General features: G+C 44.0%; 2 protein-coding genes across 2 annotated transcripts in view; both read right to left on the minus strand.

Annotated features, from left to right (window-relative positions):
- Positions 1 to 3,477: 3,477 nt before the first annotated feature.
- LOC109464359 (complement component C1q receptor-like) lies at positions 3,478 to 7,622 on the minus strand. Its single transcript, XM_019761307.1, has 5 exons — positions 7,427 to 7,622; positions 6,695 to 6,759; positions 6,228 to 6,320; positions 4,864 to 5,157; positions 3,478 to 4,171 (listed from the first exon to the last, which is right to left on the minus strand). Exons 1-5 carry the CDS (start codon positions 7,507 to 7,509, stop codon positions 3,651 to 3,653), a joined length of 1,056 nt encoding a protein of 351 aa, XP_019616866.1. The 5' UTR covers positions 7,510 to 7,622; the 3' UTR covers positions 3,478 to 3,650.
- A 2,126-nt stretch (positions 7,623 to 9,748) lies between these two features.
- The window catches only part of LOC109464341 (mucin-5AC-like), a 14,038-nt gene continuing 10,448 nt past the window's right edge, over positions 9,749 to 13,338 (minus strand). The window contains exon 9 of the mRNA XM_019761289.1: positions 9,749 to 9,948. Within this exon, the coding sequence (XP_019616848.1) occupies positions 9,749 to 9,948 (200 nt within the window). The remainder of the gene's footprint in view (positions 9,949 to 13,338) is intronic.

Here is a 13,338-nt window from a genome sequence, read left to right on the forward strand (position 1 = left end):
GTGGTTGTACAAGAAATTACGAATGTACTTTAAAATTTGTTCTGCTGTATCATAATGAGTCGCACAGAACTACCCTGAGCTTTTTTGGTAGTGGTAACCATGTATCACGTGTTGTTGATTGTTTACGTTGAGGCAAAGGAGCTCAACGCTATTGTCCTTTGACGTCATTGCTGCAGATCAGTTCACCTCGACTTAAGTCATCTGGATATCAAGTAATGGATCGGTCCGTCCGCATTTGTTTACATGGAGATATACGACATTGGTGTATTCTAAAAGGGGTGAACGGATTCCGAAGGGTTACAAGATCCATATCAGCTTGACTGGTAGGCCACATTACAGCTGTTACGGCTGAATAGCGAGGATTGTTGACGTAGCTACACACATTGTTATGGGTCAGTTGAAAGGTGGACGGGTACGTTTTATTCCTGAAGTTGATAGGTGTATTTCCCCGAAATTTGTATTTATAGTGTGCACCTGCTTGGGCCATTGTGTTTTGCGCGTTCGAATTACATTCAAAACGACCGCTTAAGCCTAGTTCACAATTAAAAATTGGGCCCACGTGGCGCGTTTGCGGACTGTTTTTTTTGGCACTATCATACGGGACCTGGACGGAGACTGGCGGGGTTCCCGACGGCTGTCGGCCTGTTTAGGGGCACCACGTGGTCGCCGAATTGATTTTAACTCAAACTTAAAATCACCCCAGGCCCCAGCGGGAAAAGTACACCGAGACGATGCCGTAACCTAACTGGCGGGTCCCACCAGGCGCTCGGGTGGGCACCTATTTATGATAATGACATCTTCTGTGCTGATCAGTGCTTTACTTGTTCAGATTCTGAAGAAGGTAGTTATCCGACGTATTCACCGAAATGAATTAAAGTCGCAATGATGTTCTCGACATAGCTCCATCATCAGTGAGTCGTAGTGTCAATACACCGATCTGAGTCGCAACTTTAGCCTCAATCAGGGCCGACCCCACCATACCGGCTAGGGATGTACCAGCCAGGGACCCACCCGGATCATCCCTGGACCCCGCCAGGGACTCAAACGTTGCCCGGCCGGAATGCAAGAGCCGGTCGGTACCCTAGCGCATCCCACACGGCTTAAGACGGGAGACTGACCGGGCACCGGACAGGTCCCTAACAGAAACTGGCCGTCAAAGGGACCAAAAGCTTGTGAATTATAGATAGAAGCCGCCTCAACGCCCCGACAGGGAGCCATAAAGGAACGTTTAATTGTGACCCTATGCATGACAGCCGGCACACGCTCGGCTTAATGACCCCGGCCAGCGTCTACACCGAGAACATGCCGAGCAGGTCCCGTTTAAAAGGTGACCCCAGCTTTATCAGTGCATCGGACTTAAAGTTGCAATGGTGTTCCTTATTCCTTAACTCAATAACTCCATCATCATTGAGTCGTACTGACCACACACGGGCCTGCGCATCAACCCGGGGTGAACCCACCATCGTCTTTTGCGACGCACCAGTTCTAGCATCTCTTCTTCAGCTACCAATTCTACAATACCTATGCTGTAACGGTGACACACTATTGCAAACTTCAGTTTACTGTTAACGTGACGTATCGTCTTCGTACAGAAAGTGAACGGTAACAAGCAGAGCAGCGCTTATGTATATAAACCACCAAGCCTTTATACAAGTATATAATATAGATAGATATATGATAGTAGATATAGATACCGCCTCGAAAACACGACGCCATGGACCCGCCAGGATCACCCCTGAACCCCGCCAGGGAGCTGCCCCAACAGCTGCCTGGCGGATGAAAGAGCCGGTCGACACGCTACCACACCCTTCAATGGTCAAGACAGGAGACTGACCGAGCATCGGACGGGTCCCTGACAGAAACCAGCCGTCAAACGTAAAAAAAATGAGCACGGCCAGGCCCCGACAGGCAGCCGTAAAGGAACCTTTAATTGTGACCACTACAGCCAGCGTCTACACCGGGAATATGCAGCGCAGGCCACGTTGGAAATGTTAGCAATAAATCAGCATGAGCCATTCGGTAACATGTACAACAAAGTTCGGAAAAGATTTGAAAATTGGTGCAGTTCGTGATTTTAAAAACAACCTAAAGAAAAATATCTAGGACAAAACACTTAGTGGACCTACAGAAACAAGGTCAAAGCACAGGGGAGTGTATCCCCATCACGCCTTGTCATGATATGATTACATGTTGGAATATAAAAAAAAGTGCAAGAAGGGAAACACGCACTCACCCACTAAGTTGGGCTGAAGCGAAGTAGACCATCCCAGCAAGTAGCAGCAACGGAACGTAGAGAGGCTTGTCCATTTTGGATGGACTTCTCTTCATGTACCGTCCAAACTCACAGCTACTCCGAGCACGACACAGTAAGTCGCAACACAGACTCAGCTCTTATTTCTGATCGCGTCCCTGGGACTTTTCAACCAGCTAATTTGGACGAAAAGGAAGTAAATGTCAATCATTTTTCATCCAGGCCAACCCCTCGTCAACCTGACACCTTCGTGTCTTTGTCCTCTGGTCATGATCCATGTTTTATGTATACTTGAACACAATTGAGAGTTTACAACCCACACTAAGCCTTTGCCCAGTCATAAAAACAGGACTGGTGTTGTGTTTCCGGTGTTCGGAGAAGGGGGCAATCGTACCACGAATTTGGGAACGTTTGACCTTTTTTTTCAAGGCCACACCGATTTAATTTGATGAATGACATTCGCGCGCGAACTGATATTCGCCTCTTCTCGAAAAAAAAGAAAGAAAAAGATCACGTCCTCCGAACATCTGGCCTGGCTCTAGGCCTGGTTATTGTAGACAGCGACAATACGAAGCCGGTGGTGACACTGGAGGATGGCACCCAGGCTACTGAAGCTCCAGGACTCAGTACATCAGTACATACGTACAGTGCTGATTCATAAATTACCCAAAAGGCCAGCATGTTCCGCCTTGTCGTATACGGCGTTATGTACTGCCGCAAATTCACAATTATAGCTTTGTATTCCCGTGGTTAAGTAGCATTTTTATTTTGCCCGGAATTTTCTTTTACACGCCCGCGCGCACTAGTTTGGAGGTCTTCAGAGGATGTCATCCATAAAATGAAGTCGGTGTGGCCTAATTTGGATTAAAAAAAAGTAAATGCCAATCCTTCTGAGGTACGTTCAGACCACCCGGTCCCTCGACAACCTGACACCCCCGTATCTTTGTCCTCTGGTCATGATCCGTGTCGGCTCTTCACCCGAGTATGTACACTAAACACAGGCCTTAACCCAATCATAACAACAGGACTGGTGTTGCGTTTCCAGTGTTCAGAGAAAGGGACAATCGTACCACGAATTCGGTAAATGTTGTCTGCTTTTTTTGACAAACCTCAGTCATACCTGACCGTAATGATCATGTCTGCATAACATGTCCATGAAAAAAAAACAAAGAACGAGACAACAACAGGACATCTTTTCATTTCTTTATTGTGTAACTTATAGCCACACATTGTAAACAAAATCAAAGCAACAAAGCAAACAGCTCATCCGTGTACCGCTCCACACAAGTGATAGGTGCTGGTTGTTACTACAATCTTGGATCCTGTATGGGAAATTCTACATTTGACCTCGTACCACGACTCATGAAATAATGAAATACTTATCACTTAATACTACACTTCAGCAGCGCTTAGAGCTCTCCCAATCATTGCCAGGAGCCATGTTCAGTGTTTTATAAGCATCATCTTGTACGGGCGGCTCTTTCTGAATATCAACATCCAAGTTAGTCGGAAATGCAGAGATTGTACCTGGGAACGAAATACCAGCTTTCCCAACGCCTACATCATCCTTATGCGTTATATCAACCTCTGGCATTCCGGCTACAACCGCAAAGCCCGCCGTAGCTCTGTAACCTTCCGTCGCCGCATACGGGGGCGGTGGGCTAGGCGCTTCGCGAATTTCTTCAACGTAAATGTTATCGTAAGTGGGATTTCGCCAGGGCATGTGGCTGTAGCCGGGTTGTCCGGGAGCTCCAGTGTTTGCGAACCGTTGCTGTCGGCCGGCTTCTGCTGGTGTCGTCTTCTTCTTCTTCTTGCAATAGATGAAAATGCTGAAGATGACCAGAAGCACCAGGGCCCATCCGCTGACTGTTGCCCAGATCCTCCAGTCAACGTTCTGGCGCCCTGGCGATCCCCCTGGAGCTGTAAGGAACAAGGAACATCATCATCACCGTCATCGTAGGCGGGCCAGGAACAGTGTTACAAACCAAACTGGACTTTACAATAAGCCTTACAATGTGTTTCACACTTTTCCCACACATATATGAATGATAAAGAAACTGTGAGGGGGGGGGGGTAGAAAGGAAAGAAACATAAACAAATACTTATTGCATAACGCCAACCTCGGCCTCTTTCATTGTACTTTGAAATAGAACTAGCACTGCACGAAAACCTAGATTTACCGACACCTGTATAGTTGTGTAATGTTAACACTGCTTTTTCTTTAATAAACACTTCTGAACTTTCAATGGTAGTAAATGAAGGCCACGTAGGTGATACCGGACTTAAAAAAGGGTTGTAAAGGAAATTACTGCAATTGACCTTTATTTACTACCATTGCAAAGCCAGATACTGTGTACATAGTAAACATTACCTGAGTTTACAACCTTTGGTAAATATAACTTTTCGTGCAGTGTAGTGAGAGAAAAAGTAGGCCGGCGGCCTGGTGCTTTTAAAATAGAACAAAAAAATGTATTTTCATGTCATCAAAAATGTAGTTAAATGTAAGAGTAGTGTTTTCACATAGATACCGGGAAAACCAAATCTAAACATGAGAGAAAAAATAAAACTTGATACATGATGTTGAAGATCAGGCAGGTAGAAGGAGTACCTACAAGTAGTTCTGTCGGTCCTCAGTAGTCGCCTTGTAGTCATGCTGGCTGTAGTTGTGGTTCTGGTGGTTCTCTGTGTAGTTTGGGTTGTTGTAGCTGTGACACAGTGTGCAGGAATCTCTGTAGCTCCCTGTGGCGGTACCACCGGTGTACTGCTGATGTCGGAGGTTGGAGAACTGACGCAGTGTGTAGAGTTGATGAGGTGGAAGCCGTCGTCACAGGAACAGGTGTAACATCCATCGTTGTTGTGACAGTTGTGGTGACACGCGTGGGTCTCATACCAACACTCGTCAACGTCTGCATTGGTGTCAAATTATATCCTATTTACCCTGGATGCCAAAACTAGTATCGGGCCGTTAGCTGTTTTCCTTCGGCAGCTGAGAGCCCTTTGCCCCCCCTGCCTAAATTAGCGCTACGGGGGAGTTGAGCCCGAGGGGTTTGTCCGGGTAGGGCCAGCCAAACTCCCCCCGGGCTAGACTCCCCCGTAGCGGTAATTTACACCAGCGGGCGAAGGGCTCTTGTGGCCCAGAAAACGAATTCTGGATTCCAGGGTATATCTTATTTAGCGTGTATACATTTTTCAGTCATCAATAGCTGCGTATACATTTTTCTATTAATTGTTTCTCTATGAAGTATTGAATGAACTGTAGCCCTTTTAAATGTGGCAGCAGGTTTTATGTATCTCTGTATGACAAAAGTTCTGAATGAACTTTAAACATTTTATAATTTTGTATTTTAGGTGTTATTAGATTTATCCACTTGATTGATCTTAATACCTTCTGTAAAGTCTGACGCTAATTCAGTCTGCTGACTGCTATGTCAGATTGTGTTGAGTTCCTCCCAATAAACCAATCATAATCATCACCATCAACTAATGATGGAGAAAAATGGAACGGACACTTTTTTAAAAGAGGGGTATACTAGCCCTTGTCCTGCTGGTATTCCTGGTAGAATATTTTTCAATAATTTCATGTCTTAATTAGATCATAGACTCCCAATTTTTTTGCCCTGCAGTTGCATAGTTACTTCCGCATTCGTTTCGCTGCGGTGTGATGCATTGCACGAGAAATACCCCCAAATCGTACCTATACAGGGTGTAATATAGATGGTACTGTATGTGCCGCGCGACATATGTTGCGCACAGCAGGACAAGGGCTAGTATTTGTCCTTTGTCTAAAGAAAACGGCTTCTTTTGAAAATGCAGTTTAAGGAAGACTTCCTCGTTAGTTGTTTAAAGATTTTGCTCCGAAAATAAAGAAGCTGTTCCTTTCTGTCAATAAGGAAGTTTGCCTTCAAAGGGACCTTTGTGCAAAGGTAATTACTTGCTTGAAAAGGCTGGGAAGCCTTTTTCAAGTAAAACATCTTACCTTGACTACAGTCATGTCCTTCCCACCCAGGCTCACACTCACAGACGTTAGTGTCCACACAGGTGCCGTGTACACATGGGTAGTAGCAGTGAACTGGAATATGAAGTAACCAAATTTAGTATACAATAGACTTATGATTTTGTAGGAAGATGAAACATGAACTCAACACACATATATCGCAATAGAAATATATAATTATGTGATGACCATATCATATTTCCTTTACTTTTAAATCTTATAGATGACTAATTTGTCACTAAATGTTCACTTTGTACAAACTCTATCGAGAGCTTAGGTGGACAATTTTATTGTGACTGTGTTATTTTACTGTGACATATAAATTCTCATACCAAGAGTCGAATGGGTAAAATGAGTTGCCACGAAGTAGTTCACCTAGTTCTGACTCCTTACTGTAAACAGGACTGTTTATAAAACAAAAACTCGTGACAGTGCATCACCATACTTACCGCAGGTGTCCCCAACTTGGTCCCATCCGTCACAACACTGACTGCCGCATACACTACCAGTAGGGCTGGAACAATAGACAAGAGTTTGATATATTATTTTTTTTTTACTTAGTGCTTAGTGGACGCCACATAACACGGCCGTTAGGCCACTTCAAGGTGAATGGCGCTACCACCTGAACGGTATGACCACTCAACTGGGTTACGGAGTAGAACTGTAACAGCAACTCTTCTCCCTGAGTCAGGAACATCACGATTGATACCAGCCCAATTTCTAACAAGTAGTGACGACTATCTAACCCAATAGGAGAAGCAGGAATTACGAAGCTGGTCGAGAAAATTCCCTACCCTATTATGAACAAAATACATCTTAATTCCTACAGAATTAAGCCAAAATAACGTAGCAAATAAAAAAAACAAAACTACACATTTAAAGTTGAAGTAGACATATACGTTAGCCAGTGTTGTCAAGAGAGTGGTTTTAGAGAAGCTAAGCAAACACTTCACACGGCTATCAAAGAACTACTTACCCAGTCAAAGCAAAGGTGTTGTCAACTGCCACAACAACAAGGAGGGACACATCGTAAACAGCACTGGGACCCTTTTTCTTCATGTTGTCAGTGGTGCTCTCTGTTTTACAAGAAGGAACTCGGTCTTCCTTGAACAGAATACCGTCCAACCGCACTTGGAAGGCGGTTAGCAAATACTTCATACGGCTATTAAAGAAGTACTCACCCAGTCAGAGCTAAGGTGTTGTCAACAGCCACAGCAACAAGGAGGGCGACACAATAAATAGCACACGGACCCCCTCTCTTCATGTTGTCAGTGACGATCTCTCATTTTTACCGCGAGTAAGGAATTGAGTCTTCCTTGAACGGAATACCGTCCAGCCGCGCTTGGAAGACGGTTGTTGTGCAATATACACAGCTACTTCCTCCTGAGGTGTAAACATATTTAAGTCCTGGCCAGAGCGACATACGTCATTGTTGTGGTAGTTACATGACACCGTAAGGCTATTGTACGGGACGTTATTGCTAAGTGTTGCGCAACGCCCTATAAAGTAACCTGTGACCTGTCTAGTGAAAGCATGTTGTTTAGGAGTCTGGTCTCGTGTTGCAGGTTGAGTAGAAAGACGTGTAACACCGCCACCTGCCTGGTAGACTGCACAAAAGAACGGGCAGACGTCATATCACAGTCTGACTCTGCCGGGGAATACCGCATACTCACCCGGCGTGCTTTTTTTAGATTAGGCCATGTTGATTTGATTATATGGATGACATCCTCCGGGAGCCCCAAAACTGATGCGCGCGTGCGGATGAAAAAAAGGTTTGCAAAAAAAAAAAGTTCTTTTCATTATGAAATCTACGTGGTCATGAGGGTTGAGCAAATGGCACAGAATATGGTTTGGCGAATAATCTAGTCTTCAAGTTCATTTCTTTACAATTTCGTCTTTTTTCGTTTGATTTTTGCATTCTACGACATTGGTATAGTTTTTATTATTATTTTTTTTGTAACTGATGGTATATTTTTGCTCAATTTGCAACTGTTTTGTACGATTTACAGTATGGTTGAAAACGTTTTTTTTTTTTTGGGAAACGGCCGAACATTCATGCGCGCGCGGATGTCATCCATATAATCAAATCAACATGGCCTTACTTCCACCCCTTTTAAAACAAGGGTCTACGCATTCACCCCACCCCCCTTCTGGAACTTGTAAACGGTGAATCGTATGGCCAACAAATTTATATGGGGTATGGGGTACAAGTAAATCACAAAAACAATTATTCCATCTTAAATGACATTGTGATGCTATTGCAATTTTAATTATAATTATAAGTGCAAAGTTAAAAGAGCTTCATATTTGGTTCTCGAGAATAACAGAGATGTCACCGAGACAAGTCTACTCACATCAATCAAATCTAGTATTAGAGACCAGTTTAATGTTAAAAAAAATAAAGGCACTCTATATGGTTCAGATTGTTTGGCAACACAGTTGACCATTATACTAATTATAATATAATAAAGATAATTATACAAATCCCGAAGTAATATGATTTTGTCACATTTATCCAAGAGGCGAGTATTCATATCCTCCCACTCCCGTGAAATGTTTTTTAGACAAATATTAGACAACGAAATGTTTTTGTTCAATTGTTCTTCAACCACACAGGGTCGTGTCCTCTGCGGCAGAGTTGTTCAAAGCACGGTCAGACGAATTGCACGATCCCGAATGTCAATCACAATTAGAAGTTCAACCAATGAGAGAACGGCAATTAGCGGTTCGGCCAATGAGAGAGCGACTGCATGTCCGTCAGCTATTTGCATTTCAATGTTTTGACGGAAGTGGGCGGGGCTTCAGGATCGGTCTATATTGCCCGGAGACCCTCTCTACGTCAGTCGACCGTTGAAGAATTTCCACAAGACACTGTGATGTTACAATTAGTGTTCGGAAAATCTTGACACAGCCCGTGGCCCGATCTTGATGCTAGCGTTTGCTTGATTAACAGATGGAAATCCACGTCATCGGGATCACATGTCCTGTTGAAAGTGAACTTCTCATCTGACCGACTTTTGTCTGTTGACATAGAAATTACAAATTTTTATTAATCGTTTCCTCCCGACATGAATGAAGAGCCTTTGTTTGAAGTCTAGCTTTTGAGTATTACATGTTATGCTGAGGTCACATTACCAAACCGGGGCCCGGCCGGGTGTCATTTGAAACGAAAAATATGGTATAAAATGCAACAAAGCACAGGAAGGTTGAAACATATCAACAATGGAACTATTTACGTATCTTCTTGATGAAAATTGTTGATTTTTCGTTAATCGAAAAAGCCCGGCCGGGCCCCGGCTTGGAAATGTGACCCCAGCATTAAACGTGACATTCTTAACCAAATCATGATAATTTCATTCAGCACTATATCTTAAATTGATATAGACCATCAAATCTTGTTGGTAGATATAACACCAGCAGGACGAACATTGGTGGCATTCTGTAATATCCAGGCCATGTAGACACTAAGTAAATTGTAGAAGTACAAAACCACTCTAAGACATTCAGTGCAACTCACCAGTGCAGACTACGTCCTTGTCAATTCTCGCGCCTGTCCAGGTTGCCGAATCGGCAATGTTGCACTCGAAGGTGTTTTGTCTTCTGTGAATTTTGCCCTCCTTGCAGAAGAGCGTGCATCTCCCCATTAGGTCCTCCTCGTGGCAGACAATCGCCCCAAACTCTGGTGGCTCGATAATGGGGCACTCTACACCAACACACAAAACAGTATAATACTGACCACGTATTCTTTCAAATACATGAACAATATAGAGTAATTTGTCACTTCTTCTTTGTTGCTGTGATGAGGTCCCTCCCTGCCCCAACGACTAACTACGCTATGGGAGTGAGTGAGTGAGTGAGTGAGTGAGTGAGTGAGTGAGTGAGTGAGTGAGTGAGTGAGTGAGTGAGCGAATGAGTGGGTGAGTGATTGAGTGAGTGAGTGAATGGGTGAGTGAGTGAGTGAGTGAGTGAGTGAGTGAGTACGTGAATAAGTGTGTGAATAAATGAATAACTTAATGAGTCAATGAATGAGGGAATGAGTGATTGAGTCAGTGAGTTAGCGAATAAGTGAATTAATAAATGGGTGAGCGAGTGAGTGAGTGAGTGAATGAATGAATGCATAAATGAGTAAATGCGTGAGTTTGCTTACTAAATTTTTTAGCAATCTGTTAAACTTTAGGACACCGTCAGCTGCCCACTGGTCACAGCCTTTAGGGTATATGATTGCGCTACTGGTATACGCACATACTAAGTGACAGATAAAGACAACATGTATTAGTTAAAAATTTTATTACCATACTTGAAAAATCTATTTTATCTCTTTTCAGCAGAAATGTGAATTGACACATATAAAGTGATTAGCTATGAAATAAAGACTAAGCTTTAACATCCAGCACATAGGTATAGAATTGGGACTTACCCCAAATTTTCGGTTGACTCCTTCAACCTTGTTCACGGAATGGACCCGTCTACTCTTGGAACGTTTCAAGAGTTCCAAGAGAACCGAAACCTGGTTCCACCAGGGTATACTGACATCAGAATACTTCTGTGCCCAGTTTAGTGTTCATAGACGGGATAGAAGTAAAGTAAACACTCGCGGTGGGGGGGTACTTATAGCCGTAAGCAGTGACTTAGTAAACAGCCGTGAAGAGACTCTCGAGTCCGACTCAGCTGAGACACTCTGGGTCAAGATCACCATGCAAGGTTGCAAGACATTATATGTTGGTGCTTGTTATCGACCCACTGAGGGCGATGACACCACCACAGACATACTGGACCACTCATTGCGAAGGATCTCCTCTAGCGATAAGAACATTATCCTACTTGGTGGCGACTTTAACTTACCAGGCTGGGATTGGGGGAATAAGACATTGAAACCCAAAACCAGTCATTCTGCAAAACACAGACAATTTGCTGATTCAATGCAAGATAATGGCCTCACCCAAATAGTGGAAGACCCAACTCGCGGTGTAAACACCCTGGATCTCATACTTACAAACCGCCCGGCACAGATAAACAGAACTCAGGTAATCCCCGGGATAAGTGACCATCTTGCAGTATACACAGAGTTGGAGGTGAAACCTCTGAGGCGGCGGCAAATCCCGCGCAAAGTCCCTATTTATGCCAAGGCAAATTGGGAAGGCTTCAGAGAGTTTGCAAATAACCTAGCTGATAAAGTACGGGCCGCAGAGCCATCATCTAATATAAACCACCTCTGGAACATTTTGAAAAACGGACTCCTTGAGAAGATAAATACTTACATCCCACATCGTACAACTAAAAGAAAGGACTCTCACCCATGGTTACACCCTAACCTACGACGTAAAATCAGACACAGAGACAAAGCATATAAAGCTAGTAAAAAGACTGGACGCCCGTCTTTGGAGGCAAAATTTCTGAGGCTCAAACGCGAGGTACAGCGTGAGCTGAGGAAAGCCTACTGGGAGTATGTAGAAGAAATCATCACTCCAGAGAGTGACGAAAACAGTGACACATGTAGAAAGAAGTTCTGGAAGTTCTGAACTTCTAAATGCACAGTTCCACTCCGTGTTCACACGTGAGACTCCAGCAATACCTACTCGACGTGGTAGGAAGACCAAACCTATGCCTAAAATTAGTATCCACAAACAAGGAGTTCTGAAATTACTACAAAACCTTAATCCAACAAAAGCTGCTGGCCCTGATGGCCTTAGTCCAAAAATCTTTAAAGAACTCTCTGAACAGCTAGCTGATCCCTTGACACGAATATTTAAAAAATCACTCTTAACAAGTAAAATCCCCGATGACTGGAAGCACGCAAACGTGACTCCGATCTTTAAAAAAGGCCAAAGGTACGATAAAGCAAACTACAGACCTATTAGCTTAACCTGTATTGCTTCTAAGTTAATGGAACATGTTATTTGTAGTAGCCTGATGAAGCATGCGGAACAGCATGATCTCTTCTATCAGCTACAAAACGGTTTTCGACCCGGAAGGTCATGTAAGACACAGCTTCTGGAACTTGTTCATGACATTGTAAACAACATGCAGGAAGGTCTCCAGACAGATGTCTGTGTGCTTGATTTCTCTAAAGCCTTCGATAAGGTAGGCCACAAACGACTCATCCGGAAGCTTCAGTGGTACGGCATTGAACCTCAGATCAGGAACTGGATAGAAGACTTCCTTCATTGTCGTACCCAGTCAGTGGTCATCGAGGGGTGACTTCTAGCAAATTGGATGTCACTTCAGGGGTCCCACAGGGTTCGGTGCTCGGACCTTGCCTGTTTTGTATTACATAAATGATATCACTGAAAACTTACACTCTACAGCTCGCTTATTTGCGGACGATACCATGATTTACATGACGGTCTCATGCCAGGGTGACTCACTGAAACTCCAGAACGACCTTGATACTTTGGCAGAGTGGGGGGAAAAGTGGGCTATGGAGTTCCACCCTGACAAATGTGAAGTGCTCAGCATCACCAGAAAGAGAGCTCCCATTGTCTACGACTACTCCCTGCATGGGCATATTCTCAAACATGTCAGCTTTGTCAAATATCTTGGTGTCCTCATATCTGGAGATTTACGATGGGACCTTCATATAGATCACGTATCCTCAAAAGCCAACAATACCGTTAACTTCCTGAGACGCAATATTAACATTGCAAATCCACAGGTCAAAGACCGGGCTTACAAAACCCTAGTGCGCCCAATACTAGAGTATTGTCAGACGGTATGGGATCCTTATACCCAAAGTAATATAAGGAACCTGGAGGCTGTCCAGAGAAGGGCAGCTCGATTTGCCCTCCGCCGCTACAGACGGCAGTCTAGTGTGTCTAACATGTTAGTCACACTCGACTGGCCTTTGCTCGTAGAAAGGAGGCGAAACGCCCGCTTACAGATGTTTTATAAGATCACAAATAACATTGTAGCTATGCACATGGCGCTAGCAAGCAAGGGGCTACGAGCTCCCTCTCGCACTGAAAACAGCTTAGCCCTCCACCCTCCAAGCTCACGAGCTGACTATCACCTAAATTCCTTCTTCTCTAAAACTGTTAGAGAATGGAACCGCCTACCAGATAGTGTGGTTAAAGCCAAGTCACTGCAGGCATTTAAA

The sequence above is a fragment of the Branchiostoma belcheri genome, unplaced genomic scaffold (assembly GCF_001625305.1).
Source record: "Branchiostoma belcheri isolate BF01 breed outbred unplaced genomic scaffold, Haploidv18h27 scaffold137, whole genome shotgun sequence".
Taxonomy (NCBI): Eukaryota; Metazoa; Chordata; class Leptocardii; order Amphioxiformes; family Branchiostomatidae; genus Branchiostoma; species Branchiostoma belcheri.